This window comes from Bufo bufo, chromosome 1, assembly GCF_905171765.1.
Source record: "Bufo bufo chromosome 1, aBufBuf1.1, whole genome shotgun sequence".
NCBI lineage: Eukaryota > Metazoa > Chordata > Amphibia > Anura > Bufonidae > Bufo > Bufo bufo.
This window is the reverse complement of record NC_053389.1, coordinates 120,215,961-120,233,716: the sequence shown is the minus strand read 5'-3', so window position 1 is coordinate 120,233,716 and position 17,756 is coordinate 120,215,961. Positions and strand designations below refer to the sequence as shown.

The following is a 17,756-nucleotide window of genomic DNA, read 5'->3' as shown; positions in this document are numbered from 1 at the left end:
CTGCTCGCAAAACCAGCTCCCACTCCACTCTCCTCTTCACTACTTGCCCGCCTAGCAGAAAAAGCGGTGGATGTCTCCTCCACATCTTGGCTGGCCAGTAGCTGCTGACTGTCCTCTAGTAGCTTGTCCGCACTGTATAGTGGAGCTGAGCACACAGCATACCATACTTCTCTGGCTGAGGAAACAGAAAAGGATGGAGGCAGGTTGAGGACAAGTAAGGGCACAGGGCCTGCTCCCGGGCCATGCCAACTAAGGGTTGTGTCTGAAGAACTCACTGACTCTTGGCTGGGGGTGTCTGATGTCACTTGCGACAAAGTCGAAGATCGAGTCAACCATTCAAGAACCGCTGGGTTGCTGGTCAAGACACGACCGCTAGCTGACACTGGGAGTTTAGGCGACTCGAAGTAACCCCTGCTGTGATGGCCCCTTACCTTGCTGCAACCTGTGCCTGCGCCAGAAACATTTAGGCCTCTGCCACATTCCTAGTGTAGGGCCTGCCACTTTTCTGTCTGACATACTGTTAGATTAAATAAATAAATAAAAAGGAAATTAAAACATCCCAAAAAAGTCAGTAATTTTCTCACTTCACCACACAACGGCTAATAAGCCTCTTTTTTTCCACTAATACACACAAAAAAGGGCTTTAGAACATATAACTGCACTGTTGAACGCCAAATATTTTTTACGTTTGCCACTAATACACGGAAAAAAGGGCTTTAGAACATATAACTGCACTGCTAAACAGTAAATATCTTTTTATTTTGCCACTATTACACAACAAAAAAGGCTTTAGAACAAATAACTGCACCGCTGAATGGTAAATAGGCCTTTATTTTTTTACACTTATTCACGCAACAGAATGCTTTAGAACATATAACTGCACTGCTGAACGGCAAATATATTTTACGTTTGCCACTAATACATGGCAAAATAGGCTTTAGAACATATAACTGCATCGGTGAATGGCAAATATATTTTTATTTTGCCACTATTACACGACAAAAAGGGCTTTAGAACATATAACTGCACCGTTGAACGGCAAATAGGCCCTTATTTTTTTACACTTATACACGCCACAGAAGGCTTTATAACATATAACTGCACCGCTGAACTACAAATATATTTTTAGTTTGCCACTATTACACTACAAGAAGAGCTTTAGAACATATAACTGTACCACTGAACGGCAAATATATTTTACTTTTGCCACTAATGCACGCCAAAAAGGGCTTTAGAACATATAACAGCACCGCTGAACGGCAAATATATTTTTCTTTTGCCACAAATACATGACAAAAAGGGCTGTAATTTTCGCACGTCACCACACAATGGCTAATAAGCCCTTTTCCCCCCACTAATACAAGCTAAAAAATGCTTTAGAACCTATAACTACACCGCACAAGGGCAAATAAGACATAGAAATATTGCATCCCAATAACAGGAACGGTTTGCTGTAATTACAAAGCTGTATAATGGCAATTTGGATCCCCAGGCAGTGCTGCAAGGTGTAATAGGATTTTATCTCAAGACACGGAGGCTCCTATTGCTTAACCCTTTCTTTACTGAACCACACAGCAGCAAAGAAAATACAATAACATAACCACCAATGGGCGGATAGCCCCTCCTCCTAGTCCCAGTATAAAGGGAACTCCTCTCAAGTCCTCTTCCTCTTTCTTTGCTGCTGCCACTCAGTTAAGTATTCCACCCACCTGCCTGCAGGTGTTTGTGGATTGATTTCAGAGTTTTTTCATGCCTTTTTTGTTATATAGGTATATATATTGTATATTTTGTCCTTTGGGTCTGTGAGCTGTTGAGTTCTCTCTCAGTTCTGCCTCTATCACTTTATTGTGTACTCTCTATGTGGTGATTCTGTGGCTTGGTGGCCAGTGTGTTCGCTTATCAGATAGAGGCATTCTTCCTACTTTGTTTGTTTCCCTCGCCCTTCCGTTTGCGGCTGCGACTCCCCCCTTACCGCTTGGTCTTCTCTGCCGGGTGTTGCCGTCCCTCTTCTCCTTCATCGCCGTCGCGCCCGAGATCTCGCGATTATTTGCGGGATCTCGGGAGCATCTTGCCTGTCTGATCCGCATTACTCCCGTCGGCCTCCGAAATCTCGTGGGATTTCGGACGCCATTTTCTGGAGCGCCGCACCGCTGTTTTCATTCGGCGGGCGGCCTCCTTCCTGTGCACATAGTTCCAGTGGCATCTGCAGGTCTAGTGGGGTGACTACTGTTAGCTTAGGGCACAGTGTTTTTTCTATATATTACACCCGTTTTTTGTTCTTCTGCTGGCCACTCAATCATGTCCTCTCATAGGACACCTATTCCTGCCCAGGATACCCCCAATCAGGGAGACAACCCTTCCCCTTTACCTGGGCAAGGGATGGTACCAACATCAGGGGGGATGTTGCCTGTGTCTTCTGAGACGCAGGCTCTGGCCCTTCAAAGGTTAATTTCTGATGCCATTATATCAGCCATGGGTTTTGATTGCCAACCCATCCTCTAGTCTGGCCTCTAATCCACCTCTTTTACCAGCCTCAAACAGCCTCCAGAAGTGATAATAACGATGGCTTAGTCCCATCCCATGACAGCGAACTGAGGTCGCGCAAACGAGCCAGGTCCGTGCCAGGCAGAAGGTGCACGGCATTGGAAGTCGGCCCGGTCTCAACCCGAGTCTGATTCCGACTCTGTTAGGGAGTCTGAGGAGGAGGCTTTGATGAAATCTCCACGCGATTCCGAGGAAGAGGACATAGATATGTCACCTACTCAAACGGCATCAGTGTCTTTTACGCCTGGGTCACTACGGCCTTCTGCAGCCGAGTCGGCAACGACTCCCGGTCAAGCCGTTTCCCTTACGGACCCTAAGGGTGACCCGTTGTTTGATCCGGATTCCCTCCACCACCCCAGGTCCGCAGAATTTATCCCGGCCCCTCATGTGACCAGTTATTTGGAGTCTATGGTCCGTAAGCCTCTTAGTAAGGAGGCACGGAATAAGCTCCGAGCCGAATGCCCGCGTCCGGCTATCCCTAACAAGGTGTGTGCGAAACGCCTGTTGTGGACCCTAAGATGGTCCAATTCTAGTCTAAATCGGGATTTAGCCCCCAGAGAGGCCTAGACTCGGCTCTACGAGCTTGCCAGGACAAGCTGCTAGACATCATGGGGCCCCTAGCAAAGATAATTGACATGGCAGAATCTGCCAAAGCGGAGGGTCAGCAGATCGACCCGGAAGAACTTCATGGTTGGACCCAAAGAGCCATTTGCATGGCAGGAAATGCAAATACGTTGTTAGCTATCGAGCGACGCAAGGCCATTTTAATGAAAATTGAGCCTAAGCTGACTTATATGGCCCTAACAGAGTCAGAGAAAGAGGCTCAGGGGTTTCTGTTTGGAGACCCGTTTATCAAAGAGCTTGGGAAGTTTGTAGGTACTTTTACTGACCTGGATAAAGTGAAGACTTCCATGCGTAGGGTCTTCAGCGGTAGGGTTTCCACCAGGGCCGGCAGTGCAAGGGGCCGTCTGTCCGGCCGCTCCTCCTTTCAGACCCGGGGCTCGGGTGGCGGCTCCTTCCCATCCTACCATTGACCAGCTCAAGACCAAAGACACCAACTGTCCTTTTTTCCCATCCCATGGTGCTACTGGACGAGGGAGACCATATAGAGGGAATCCGAACCTCAGGCGCCCTTTCGGTAAGTCTCCCACCTCATCTCCTTTTTTCGGACAATTATGTCGGGGGCAGACTCCAACATTTTACTCATGTTTGGGCGTCCATTACCAACAACCCCTGTGTGTTGTCCACGATTCGGGGTTTTCACATAGAGCTGGTGGGGCCTCCGCTGGTTGTTTCTCCTCACTATTGTAGGGTCTTCAGGTATTAGATAGCCGAGGTACGTGGATATGCGCCCATCCACCTTTGGGGTGTTCGCATAGGCTGAGCAATTAGGGAGAGTGGCAGGTCTCATGTAGGGGTCTCCCTTTTGTTCCTTAGTTGTGGATCCAGTGAGTCATTATTGTATTGCATTGTCTTGTTTCCTGTACACCATCCGTGACATTATAAGCCGCCAAAATCGTCTCAAGCATGGATCCGGTTTCACTTTTGGCTGAGCACTTCCAGGGTCTTTCATTGGAGGTAGCTGATCTCCGTAAGACTTTTTCTCAGTTTCAAGTGACCGGCTCAGCTTGCGTTCATGGAGTTTGTTCTGAGCCTAAGATCTCGCTCCCGGATACGTTCTCCGGGGGTAGTGAGTATTTTGTGCGTTTTAGAGAGGCTTGCAAACTCCATTTTCGCCTTCTTCCCCATTCCTCTGGTGATGAAGAACGGAGGGTGGGGATCATTATATCGCTGCTCAGGGGTAACGCTCAATCCTGGGCCTTTTCGCTGCCGGAGGGGGCACGGCCCCTCCGTTCAGTGGATGAATTCTTTTTAGCCCTGGGTCAGATATATGATGATCCGGATCGTATTGCTCTGGCTGAGTCTAGACTACGTCTGTTATGCCAGGGTAAACAATCCGCAGAGATATACTGCTCAGAATTTCGGAGATGGGCAGCTGATACTGGTTGGAATGATGCTGCACTCCGAAGTCAATTTTGCCATGGTCTTTCAGAGGGATTGAAAGATGCATTTGCCTTTCATGAGAGACCTACCTCCTTGGATTCTGCTATGTCTCAGGCCGTTCGTATTGACAGGCTTCTTAGAGAGAGAGGAGAGATCTCTCCTTCCTGTCATACTCAGTCCCGGGACAGTGCAGCGGTCTCTTTCTGTGCGCAGGGGTCTCAGTCGCTGTCAGCCCCTTCTGAGCAGGAGCCCATGCAGCTGGGGTTGATTGCCTCTGACAATAGAAGATTCAGCCTGCATGGGAGGGTTTGTTTTTGTTGTGGAGGTATAAATCATTTGGCAAATGTTTGTCCCTCTAGGAGATTCAGGCAGTTTTCTGGGAGTAATAAAGAAACAAAAAGGAAAAAATCTTTTAAAAATGTTCCGTCTGTTACTATTAGCAGGGTTGAGGCGGAAATTGAAGGTTTTCCGTTTGCTTGTAGTTCCCGTTTTGTCCTGCCTGCTAGGGTGGCGCTAGAGAGCAAAAGCATTTTTTGTGAGATTTTTGTGGATAGTGGAGCAGCTGTCAATCTCATTGATAATCAATTTGCAATAACTCATGGTTTCCAGGTATGCACTTTGGGAAAGGATATTCCTGTTTTTGCTATTGATTCCGCTCCACTTTCTCAGAAATCATTAAAGGGCATAGTTCACAATATCCGTTTAATTGTGAGTGATGCTCATGTTGAGGATGTGTCATGTTTCGTCCTTAGCGGTTTGCCTACTCCTCTAGTGTTGGGGCTACCCTGGCTCACTAAACATAACCCCACCATTGATTGGCAAGCGAGGCAAATAAATGGTTGGAGTGACTTTTGCAGAGAGAATTGCCTCATGACATCTGTTTCTGAGGTTTCTACTAAGACTGTACCACCTTTCCTCTCTGAATTTTCGAATGTCTTCTCTGAGAGTGGACTTCAGGATTTGCCCCCGCACAGGGAGTACGATTGCCCTATTAATCTCATCCCAGGCGCCAAGCTGCCTAAATCTCGTTTATACAATCTTTCCCAACCTGAGAGGGTCGCTATGCGTGCTTATATCTCTGAGAGTCTGAGAAAAGGACACATACGACCCTCGAAGTCACCTGTTGCCGCTGGTTTTTTCTTTGTTAAGAAAAAAGATGGTTCTTTAAGACCTTGTCTGGATTTCAGGGAGCTGAACAGTATCACTATTCGTGACCCTTATCCGCTTCCTCTGATCCCGGACCTGTTTAACCAGGTTGTTGGGGCTAAAGTCTTTTCCAAATTAGACCTAAGAGGGGCATACAACCTGGTCAGGGTCAGAGAAGGAGACGAATGGAAGACGGCTTTCAATACCCCTGAAGGCCATTTTGAGAATTTGGTTATGCCTTTTGGTTTGATGAATGCCCCAGCCGTTTTTCAGCATTTCGTGAACAGCATTTTTTATCATTTAATGGGAAAATTTGTATTAGTGTATTTGGATGACATTTAGATTTTTTCTCCTGATTTCAAGACTCATAAGGAACATTTACGTCAGGTCTTGCTCATCCTGCGGGAGAATAAATTATATCCGAAACTGGAAAAATGTGTGTTTGCGGTTCCAGAAATTCAATTTCTGGGGTTTCTTCTCTCCGCTTCTGGTTTTCGCATGAGCCACACTGGATCTCATCGCTCGGAGATTCTGGTGGCCTGCGCTTCGTAAGTCGGTTGAGGGTTTTGTAGCAGCTTGCGAGACTTGCGCTCGTGCCAAAGTCCCTCATTCACGGCCATCAGGTTCTCTCCTTCCCTTACCCATTCCTTCCCGTCCTTGGACACATCTGTCCATGGACTTCATAACGGACTTGCCTCGACCGTTTTAGCAAAATGGTGCATTTCATCCCTTTTCCTGGTTTGCCCAATGCTAAGACGCTGGCGCAGGCATTTATTGACCACATTGTCAAATTGCATGGTATTCCTTTAGACATAGTCTCTGATAGGGGCACGCAGTTTGTTTCCAGATTCTGGAAGGCTTTCTGTTCTCGCTTGGGGGTTCGGTTGTCATTCTCTTCTGCTTTCCACCCGCAGTCGAATGGCCAGACAGAGCGCGTCAATCAGAATCTGGAGACATATCTGCGCTGTTTTGTGGCGGAGAATCAGGAGGATTGGTGTTCTTTTTCGTCCCTTGCTGAGTTTGCTTTAAATAACCGTCGTCAGGAGTCCTCTGATAAGTCACCATTTTTTGGTGCATATGGGTTTCATCCGCAGTTTGGGACTTTCTCGGGAGAGGGGTCTTCTGGTTTACCTGATGAGGACAGATTCTCCTCGTCTTTGTCATCTATTTGGCAAAAGATTCAGGATAATCTAAAGAGCATGAGTGAGAGATATAAGCGTGTGGCAGATAAGAGACGTGTGCCTGGTCCGGACCTGAATGTTGGTGATCTGGTGTGGTTGTCTACCAAGAATATCAAATTGAAGGTTCCCTCCTGGAAGTTGGGTCCTAGGTTTATTGGGCCTTACAAGATCCTGTCTGTCATCAATCCTGTTGCCTACCGTCTTGATATTCCTCAGACTTGGAAGATCCATAATGTTTTTCATAAGTCCTTATTGAAACCTTATGTTCAACCTATTGTATCCTCGCCTTTGCCTCCTCCTCCGATTATGGTTGATGGAAATCTTGAATTTCAGGTCTCTAGGATTGTGGATTCTCGTCTTGTCCGCGGTTCCCTCCAGTACCTCGTTCATTGGGAGGGTTATGGTCCTGAGGAGAGGATGTGGGTCCCAGTGACGGACATTAAGGCCACTCGTCTCATCAGGGCTTTCCATAGGTCCCATCCTGAGAAGGTGGGCCCTGAGTGTCCGGAGTCCACTCGTAGAGGGAGGGGTACTGTCACAACCAGACAGTTGAGAAGCTCTGACAGGAGCTTTCCAGATCCTCCTCCTTGAGTTTCTTTGTTTTGGTTAAGTTCCTCATCTCGTTAGTCTATCTCAGCTGTCATGCAGTTGGACTGATTGCTTCCCTTTAAGTTCCTCCCCATGATGCATTAGGTTGCGGCTTATACAACTTCCTGGAGTGTGTGTGCTTGCTGTTTCTATTTCCCAGTCCTCTGCAATATAAGTGCTGTTCCTTTATTTGTGATTTTCTGTCTGCTGGATTTTCAGGTGACCCTGACTCCCTCCGTGTCTAGTGTAGGGAGCCGGTGGTCGTGTCCCCTCACTATTGTAGGGTCTTCAGGTATTAGATAGCCGAGGTACGTGGATATGCGCCCATCCACCTTTGGGATGTTCGCATAGGCTGAGCAATTAGGGAGAGTGGCAGGTCTCATGTAGGGGTCTCCCTTTTGTTCCTTAGTTGTGGATCCAGTGAGTCATTATTGTATTGCATTGTCTTGTTTCCTGTACACCATCGGTGACACAAGGGGGCCGTAGAGCCGGCTCCTCACGATCCTGACGGGGTGATCAGCAACATCTTCCTAGTCGAGAAGAAAGGAGGTCACCTCCGTCCCGTCATCAATCTCAAGGCTCTGAATGCCTTCGTCGGGTATCGACACTTCAAAATGGAGGGCATCCACTTGCTAAGGGACATGCTTCTTCCGGGCGACTGGATGGCGAAGTTGGACCTCAAGGATCTGGCCTCCAACTTATTTATTTATGTATTTATATTTGCATTCTGTTCCGATGCTAATATTGATAAGGTAGGCGCTTATTTTGCATTATATCTACTATTTACCTGTTTTGTTTTCTTCTCAAGGTTGATTCCGCTAGACTTCGGATGGAAGGTTGATTCCTGCTTCTGCGGATGGTGTTTCGCTGTCAGTTTCTCAGTTTCGGTTGTTTGAGATTGTTTTTTTCTCTACGGTTCAAGTTAATCGGTTCCTTCAGATGGCGTTTGTTACGGTTCCTTCTGAGGAGGGTGTCAAGCCGACAAAGAGGAAGAGGACTTGAGAGGAGTTTCCTTTATACTGGGACTAGGAGGAGGGGCTATCCGCCCATTGGTGGTTATGTTATTGTATTTTCTTTGCTGCTGTGTGGTTCAGTAAAGAAAAGGTTAAGCAATACTTGCCTCCGTATATTTCATAAAATCATGACTTTATATCATAAACTAGGAAAATCATTCAATTGTTCCTATTACCCAGGCTGTAACCTCCCCTACTGAACCCTGTTCAATATAAATGCTGTGGAATGATTCCTCCGTATTCTTTCCCTTCAGCTTGAATAATCTTTCCCTGCACTTGTAAATTGTTTTCTTAGCGCAATGAAATTTTTTCAACCACTGTCCCTAGCGCCTGCTGACATCTCTCCCTGCACTAAGTACACTGGAAAATGGCAAAATCCAAGATGGCTGAGGCTATTTAAATGGCTGTGACATCACAGGGCTGGCTGCTGATTGGCGGCATGCATGGCATTATAGGTGATCCCGCCTTCCCAGAGTTCCTTGATCCATGTCCTCACACACATGCAGCAGCCATTTTAGGAAAAAATGCAATTCATTACTACGAAGCGCAAGGAAATTCGGATTCAGTGCGAAACAAATTTTTCCTGAAATTCGGATCGAATTCCACTTCGTCAACTTTGATTCGCTCCTCTCTAACCATAATATTGAAAAGCAAGTGTTGGTGCTCTATGGCTGTATGTGCACAGCTGTCGGTGGTCAGTAAGGTCTAAGAAAGGTAATAACCTAGTATTTGCAAGGACCCTTAGAGGCACCAGAGCATATACAGTACAGACTAAAAGTTTGGACACACCTTCTCATTCAAAGAGTTTTCTTTATTTTCATGACTATGAAAATTGTAGATTCACACTGAAGGCATCAAAACTATGAATTAACACATGTGGAATTATATACATAACAAACAAGTGTGAAACAACTGAAAATATGTCATATTCTAGGTTCTTCTAAGTAGCCACCTTTTGCTTTGATTACTGCTTTGCACACTCTTGGCATTCTCTTGATGAGCTTTAAGAGGTAGTCCCCTGAAATGGTTTTCACTTCACAGGTGTGCCCTGTCAGGTTTAATAAGTGGGATTTCTTGCTTTATAAATGGGGTTGGGACCATCAGTTGTGTTGAGGAGAAGTCAGGTGGATACACAGCTGATAGTCCTACTGAATAGACTGTTAGAATTTGTATTATGGCAAGAAAAAAGCAGCTAAGTAAAGAAAAACGAGTGGCCATCATTACTTTAAGAAATGAAGGTCAGTCAGTCAGCCGAAAAATTGGGAAAACTTTGAAAGTAAGGGCTATTTGACCATGAAGGAGAGAGATGGGGTGCTGCGCCAGATGACCTGTCCTCCACAGTCACCGGACCTGAACCCAATCGAGATGGTTTCGGGTGAGCTGGACCGCAGAGTGAAGGCAAAAGGGCCAACAAGTGCTAAGCATCTCTGGGAACTCCTTCAAGACTGTTGGAAGACCATTTCAGGTGACTACCCACTTGTTTGTTATGTACAGGGTGGGCCATTTATATGGATACACCTTAATAAAAAGGGAATGGTTGGTGATATTAACTTCCTGTTGGTTGCACATTAGTATATGTGAGGGGGGAAACTTTTCAAGATGGGTGGTGACCGTGGCGGCCATTTTGAAGTCAGCCATTTTGAATCCAACTTTTGTTTTTTCAATAGGAAGAGGGTCATGTGACACATCAAACTTATTGGGAATTTCACAAGAAAAACAATGGTGTGCTTGGTTTTAACGTAACTTTATTCTTTCATGAGTTATTTACAAGTTTCTGACCACTTATAAAATGTGTTCAATGTGCTGCTCATTGTGTTGGATTGTCAATGCAACCCTTTTCTCCCACTCTTCACACACTGATAGCAACACTGCAGGAGAAATGCTAGCACAGGCTTCCAGTATCCGTAGTTTCAGGTGCTGCACATCTCGTATCATCTGAAGGCAATCGTGTATGCTGTGAAGATACGAGATGTGCAGCACCTGAAACTACGGATACTGGAAGCCTGTGCTAGCATTTCTCCTGCGGTGTTGCTATCAGTGTGTGAAGAGTGGGAGAAGAGGGTTGCATTGACAATCCAACACAATGGGCAGCACATTGAACACATTTTATAAGTGGTCAGAAACTTGTAAAAAACTCATGAAATAATAAAGTTACGTTAAAACCAAGCACACCATTGTTTTTCTTGTGAAATTCCCAATAAGTTTGATGTGTCACATGACCCTCTTCCTATTGAAAAAACAAAAGTTAGATTCAAAATGACCGACTTCAAAATGGCCGCCATGGTCACCACCCATCTTGAAAAGTTTCCCCCTCACATATACTAATGTGCCACAAACAGGAAGTTAATATCACCAACCATTCCCATTTTATTAAGGTGTATCCATATAAATGGCCCACCCTGTATATAATTCCACATGTGTTATTTCATAGTTTTGATGCCTTCATAGTCATGAAAATAAAGAAAACTCTTTGAATGAGAAGGTGTGTCCAAACTTTTGGTCTGTACTGTACATTCAAGATGCCGTCACGCAAGAGGCAGGTGCAACTATTCAAACAATGCTTAGGCAGTGCGTGCTGTGCTGGGGAGCAGCTTGGAAGGTTCAGGCCTAAGCTATTAAGTTAATGGAGTATTTGTAGTATGGTACACGGTCGTCCTCAACCAGTAAGTGTATAGCATATACATGTGAAACTCGAAAAATTAGAATATCGTGCAAAATTCATTTATTTCAGTAATGCAACTCAAAAGGTGAAACTAACAGTTATTACATGCAAAGCGAGATATTTCAAGCCTTTATTTGTTATAATTTGGATGATTATGGCTTACAGCTTATGAAACCCCAAAGTCTCAATTTTGAGGTACCCTTTGCTCAGGGGATATGGATTAATTAGCTGACTAGAGTGTAATACTTTTAGCCTAGAATATTGAACCTATTCACAAAATTCTAATTTTAAGCTGCATTAATGCAATCCCTTTTAATTTGCCTTAGGCATCATGCACACGACAGCTGTTTTTCTCGGCCTCCGTTCTGTTTTTTTTTTGCGGATAGGATGGGGACGCATTCATTTCAATGGGTCAGCAAAAAAATGCTGATAGTTCATCCGTTTGTTATATGGAAATTTTAAATCGCTGGAATAAAGTTATTATAACTTCACCCGAGCTGAGCTGGATTATCTCCTTTTTTTATTGGACTTTACCTTCCCGCATCCAAGTGCGGCATCCGTGCCCAGAGGGTGTTTAAGTAATCACAGGTGAGAGCTGCCTTATATTTTGATCTTCATCCATTTGTGTTCCACGTCCGTTGTCCGTGTTTCCCTTCAGCAAAAAAAATAGTGCATGTCCTACTTTTTTCACATTTGCGGACAAGGATAGGCATTTATTACAAGGGATCTGTGGAAAAAAACGGATCCTCCAAAAAAAACGAAGGCGGACGCACAATTTGCGGATGCAAAAAACAACTGTCGTGTGCATGAGGCCTTACTGAAATAAATGGACTTTTGCACGATATTCAAATTTTTTACGTTTCACCTGCACTATCACTTAAAGTGACCAAAGTAATCGTAACTGCTAAAGAAGAAACGTGTTACTATAGCCATTGTCTGCAACATTTTAGCAGGGCATAGTACCCCAACAAACTATAAGCCCTATTACCAGCTCATGTCTTATAATAGCTTATAATAGTATATGACATGGACTTACCCCGAGAACTTCAGGTTCTCCTTTGTAAAATTCAGCAACTGGTTTGGGAATGCTGCCTGAAGACTGCAATTCCTCAGGTCCATTTCCTTGATCATTTTGTGGTCTCACTTGAGTGATAACTACAACTGCATCTTGTGCGACTGGAGACATGGCTCTTAAAATACAACAGGAAGTGACAGATTAGTTCAATGATATTTTATGTATTTAGGGTACTTTCACACTAGCGTTTTTCTTTTCCGGTATTGAGTTCCATCCTAGGGGTTCAATACCAGAAAAAAACTGATCAGTTTTATCCTAATGCATTCTGAATGGAGAGCAATCCGTTCAGTATGCATAAGGATGTCTTCAGTTCAGTCACTGTACGGTTTTTCGACGGAGAAAATACCGTCATCAAAGGTCCTTTTGCAGTTCTTCAAAGAAGAAGAAAGACGACTATGCCGGCCGCGCGATCAAGTGGACGAGGAGAGTTAATTTTTTTTAACCCCTCAAGCAACATTTTAGTAAGCATTCTGTATTAAGAATGCTATTATTTTCCCTTATAACCATGTTATAAGGGAAAATAATAACATCTACACAACACCAAACCAAACCCGAACTTCATTGAATAAGTTCGGGTCTGGGTACCACATTCAGTTTTTTATCACGCACGTGCAAAATGCATTGCACTTGCGCATAAAAAACTGAAAATGCAACGCAATAGCAGTCAAAACTGACTGAAATTGCGTATCTACTCGCGCGGGTTTGCCGCAATGCACCCGGGACGCATCCGGAGCGTATAACAAAAGATCTGTGTGTGTAAACAACCATTTGACCAATGATTGGTCAGAAACTCTGTCAGATAACCTGTTGGTATAATATAGCCCTTAAAGGGAGTCTGTCATCAAAGTTTCACCTTTTTAACCCTTCCCACACAGTTAATAAAAACAGCAATCCTGGACTTATAAAACCGGCAAAAAACAACTTAGTAGCATATGCAAATGAGGGCTCGCAAGTGCCCAGGGGCGGCGTTACCCTCGTAGGTGCCCAGCTAGCTCAGCCTTATCGTCGCTTCCCCCGCCTATTCTTTCCCTCTGCCCACCCATCCTTTCCTTCTGACCGCCCATCTACTTACTTCTTGTTTCGCCGAGATCCCGCACCTGCGGACTCAGGCCGGCGCATGCGCACTGCGATGCCCATACCTTGTACGGCATCACAGTAATTAATGCGCATGTGCCGGCTAACGGCGCGAAGCCGGCGCACGCGCATTAATTACTGTGATGCCGTACAAGGAATGGGCATCGCAGTGCGCATGCCCCGGCCGAAGGACTGAGTGCGCATGCGCGGGATCTCGGCGAAACAAGAAGTAAGTAGATGGGCGGTCAGAGGGAAAGAATGGGCGGGGGGAAGCAACAATAAGGCTGAGCTAGGTGGCACCTATGAGGGTAACGCCGCCCCTGGGCACTTGCGAGCCCTCATTTGCATATGCTACTAAGTTGTTTTTTGCCGGTTTTATAAGTCCAGGATTGCTCATAAAGGTAACGTTTTTATTAACTGTAAGGCTGCTAGAAAGCTATGGGAAGGGTTAAAAAGGTGAAACTTTGATGACAGACTCCCTTTAACCTGTGTGTATATTAGCATTTCAAGTGTATCTGACAATGCAGTGTTGGGTGGTAGAAGAAACCCACCACCACACTGGCTTCTGGTCATTGATAAGATACTGTATTACAACCATCGGCCATTCTTATTAAACCATGGTATAGTAATCAGAAGAAAGAGACAGAAGTAAAGATGTTCAGGAAGGATTGCTGCTCCATCCACTGGATTTTAATAACGTGTGCAAGCCATTTAGCAATAGATGGAGAATTGGGAGCATTTCCAGACAATGGATATGTAGGCCTTGCCACCATCTAGTCTACGTTTTAAATAGGAGCACTGACAAGGGGTAAGGGGATGTTGATGTGATGGAGAAAGAAAAGCCACAGGTCCTCCATGCAGGGCTTGACCTTGTGCCAAATGTGGGGAGAAGGCTGTAGGCCAGAAAACATGGAGCAAAATGCAAAATACGTAAAGTTTATTTTTAAGTTGGCCAGCAGTTTGCAATTAGTTTCCTTGTATGTCGAGTATGCAAAAAGTTATCTCCCAAGGAAGAGAACCATTTCCCTATGAGTTAAAATTTGTCTTTTTAACAAGCCTTGGGATCTGAAACGGGGAAAATAGTCAAGTCAAATATCCATCATTATCCCTTGTGAAATTCAACAACTTGTTAAAAAGTCGGATTTTAACTCATAAGGAGTGAGTTCCACAAGATGCCACTAGCCAGATGGTTCTCTTCCTAGGGAGATACCTCTTTGCATATTATTTTTCCCGGGAGCATTGCCAATAACTTTCCTTACCATGGAGTACTTCCAGTAAGGCTTCATACAAGACTGGTCTCTTTAAAGGCTATAGACACCTTTGGAGCACTTTCTTTTAATGATTGCAGATTGCTTATTTTGGGCTAAAAATTTTTTTTTCAGTTGGTCTATATTAAAAATGATCTGCCATTTCTGAGATACAAAGCTAAAAATTAGCCTCTTTGTAGGCTGTCATTTTTTTTTCTTTGAATCCTGTCATCTGACGACCCATGTGCAGCTCTTATCTCTGACCTCCAGACCTAATAAACACTCATTCTAGCTCAAATGTTGTCAAACTGATAAGAATATGGCTTAAATAAGTGTTTATGATGTCAGAAGTAAGAGCTACAAATGAGTTGTCAGATGAAGGGATTCAAATAAAACAGACTGTTTTTAACTCTATATCTCAGAGAAAGCTTTTTAACTGTGTGGGAAAATTATTTTTAGTCCAAAATGATTAAAATACAGTAATATGAAAAAATGTCCCTGAAGGTGTATATAGCCTTTAAGGTCATACAGCACCCTGCCTAAGCTTGGTACTTTGAGGAAATAGACTTTTTTTTGTACCAATATTAAAAAGGGTTGTCCCTCCTAGGAGCTGACAACCCCAATTTTCTGGTCATTAGAAAAACAAAACAAAGCACTCACCTCTCTTAAGTCCTGCCTTTCACAAGCTACAGCACCATTCCTGGCCACAGATTAGTCCCGTGACCTCTGCGGCCAATCACTGACCTCAGTGGTCACATATGCTAGAACGAAATGTCACCAGCAGTTAGGTACCATTCCAGCACATGTGACCATTGAGGACAGTGATTATTTGCATGGTAACAGGACCAAGTCACTTCCAAAAGCAGCCAGTAATAGGGCAACAGGGCAACAGGATGGAAATGGTAGGACTGCGAATAGGTGAGTTAAGTTTTCTTTTAATTGGCTACTGGTGCGAACTTTGGCATTGTCAGACCCTAGGCTAAGCAACCCCTTTAAAAGTCTGGATTTCTCTTCTGGTGTCTTGGTTGTCAGAGGGTTTATTTCTCATTTACCCATGAAGGGTAGTAATGACTCATCAAAAGGATTAGTCAGCCATCTATAGATTATGGAGTATGAACACTAAACTGGACCTTGAGAGTTTTCAAATAGTGTTTGGGAATGAGTAAAGTGCAAGGATTTGGGGTGGAATAAGTGCAGAAAGTGCAGTAAATGGTATCCCGAGGGTATGTCTGGGAAGATTGGAAGGATTAGAATGACCCAAATCTGCAGCCTATTTAGTGTTGTACAACAAGGACTATACCTGAAACTCTCCCCTGACAGAGCCAAATGTGCCTCTTGAAACATCTGATGTAAAAATCAGGGTTCCCCTACAATTGGGTAAAAAAGGATGGGAAGGGTAATAAGGAACAGGTAGAAAAATTGTTGATGTGCAGCAAAACGCAGGGGGAGAGCAGGAGGAAGGGAGTGATAATTGTTGCACTGATAGGAGTGATGGTAGTCAACGGTGATGGGCATCGAAGCAACATACCCTTTCCACAGCAGTAAAGTCTTAGTGTCAGACTCATAAACTCACAATACCTTACTGTTTGTCCTGCACAGCCTTGAAAGTGGTTCTCAACCATCTAAGATGCCTGCTCTCTTTCCCTCAGGGGTAGCCTTTAGGTTTAGTTTCTTCAGTAGGCAGGTGAAGAAACATGCTCATCAGAGACTGGAGAAAAAATTACCATGAAGCTGCAGGAAATTCGGATTTGTTGTCAATCAAATTTTTCCTAAACTTTGGATTGAATTCTACTTCGGATGCTTCGATTCGCTCAACACTATTCACAACCATAGAAGTCATTAATGTGATTTATGATCCTGGGGTTCTTTTGAGTAAGAGAAGAAGTAAGCAAATTCTTCTCTTTCTGTGTGCAGTGGATGGTAACTAGTCTCCACCCACCATCTCAGAAAGAACTACAAACTAGACATTCAGCATGCATACAGTAAAACTGTAAAAAAAATACCAGATTCAAGTCTTATAACGGCCAGAGATAGTACTATTTTTCATGTACACAAACTGTACTATTGATTAATGAAAAGGTTTTTGAAAGGTTAGGTACACTTTAAAGCAGCTAGCAGTGGGGAAAAATGATTGGCAAAATCTCATAGTAGGTTAAAAAAATTAAAACATTTCATACTCACCTCCCTGATTACCTGCCTCTCCTCTTCCAGTGCCTACTGGGTCCCCACTAGACCCTACAGTACTTATTGGCCCCATCTGGACACATAGGAAATGTCCACTCAAACATTGGCTGAGGCAGGACACTGTAGCGGCCAGTGATTGGCTGGACGGTCATTTCCCGTGTGTCAAGACAGGAAATACATGCAACACTAAAGCTATCAATACACATGAGATAATGATTAGCACCATTTCAGGCAATCAGTTGTTCATCGGATCATCATGCTGCCTGAACGCTGGCCATCGGAAATGATCATTTGTGCTAAGTTGTCAAATGATGGTCAGTCAAAATGGTGAATTACAGCCTTCATTAAATGTTGAAAAAAAATGGCCATGTGTGAATAACCCCTAGGCTATTTTCACAGCAACCTGGCAGGCTGTTGCGGCAGAGAACAGCCTGTCAAAATTCTCTGGATCCAGCATACTCGGATAGTGCCCATCGAACCACATACTCTATAATGAGATCCGGTGGGAATCTAGCTGCTCTCAGACCTGATACTCACATTTGGGAGGGGGATACATTTCTACCCAGCATACGCTTTGAGCTGAGCACAGCAGCATCAACTCCCTCCAATCTTCAGAGTTTTCTATTAAGTATTGTACATACAATGTTGCTTGATACCTTGTGATATGATCTGAAGAACACTTTTCCAGAGACATATCCTCGCCGTTGGTTCAGAGGATGTTGAGGAGCTGTTTACAGAAATGTCTCAGCTATGATGTGACTTCATACAGGGAGGAGCAATTGTATCTTCTGTGTTTCTGGGAAAAGTTCCAGCAGCTTTTCCATTTTATTCTACACTGAACAAAAATATAAACGAACGGAACACTTTCGGTTTTATTCCCATTTTGTATGAGCTGAACTTAAAGATCTGAAACATTTTCTACATACACAAAAGACCCATTACTCTCAAATATTGTTCACAAATCGGTCTAAATCTGTGTTAGGCTGAGTTCACACGAGCGTGTCCCAATAAGGTCCATATGCGTTGCGGCAAACCCGC

At 44.2% G+C, this 17,756-nt stretch overlaps 1 protein-coding gene across 6 annotated transcripts in view; it reads right to left on the bottom strand.

Annotated features, from left to right (window-relative positions):
• LOC120998249 (membrane-spanning 4-domains subfamily A member 4A-like) overlaps positions 1-17,476 on the bottom strand; it is a 121,646-nt gene extending 104,170 nt beyond the window's left edge. For 4 of the 6 annotated variants that reach the window (XM_040428899.1, XM_040428882.1, XM_040428858.1 and 1 more), the window contains exons 1-2: positions 17,375-17,476; positions 12,175-12,328 (exon numbers count right to left, since the gene is read on the bottom strand). In XM_040428899.1, coding sequence (XP_040284833.1) covers positions 12,175-12,328; positions 17,375-17,412 — 192 coding nt within the window. In that variant the 5' untranslated portion in view covers positions 17,413-17,476. Of the gene's footprint in view, positions 1-12,174; positions 12,329-16,715; positions 16,763-17,255 lie in introns of those variants that run through there. The other 2 variants (XM_040428866.1, XM_040428875.1) reach the window with 2 other exon arrangements.
• Positions 17,477-17,756: the final 280 nt, after the last annotated feature.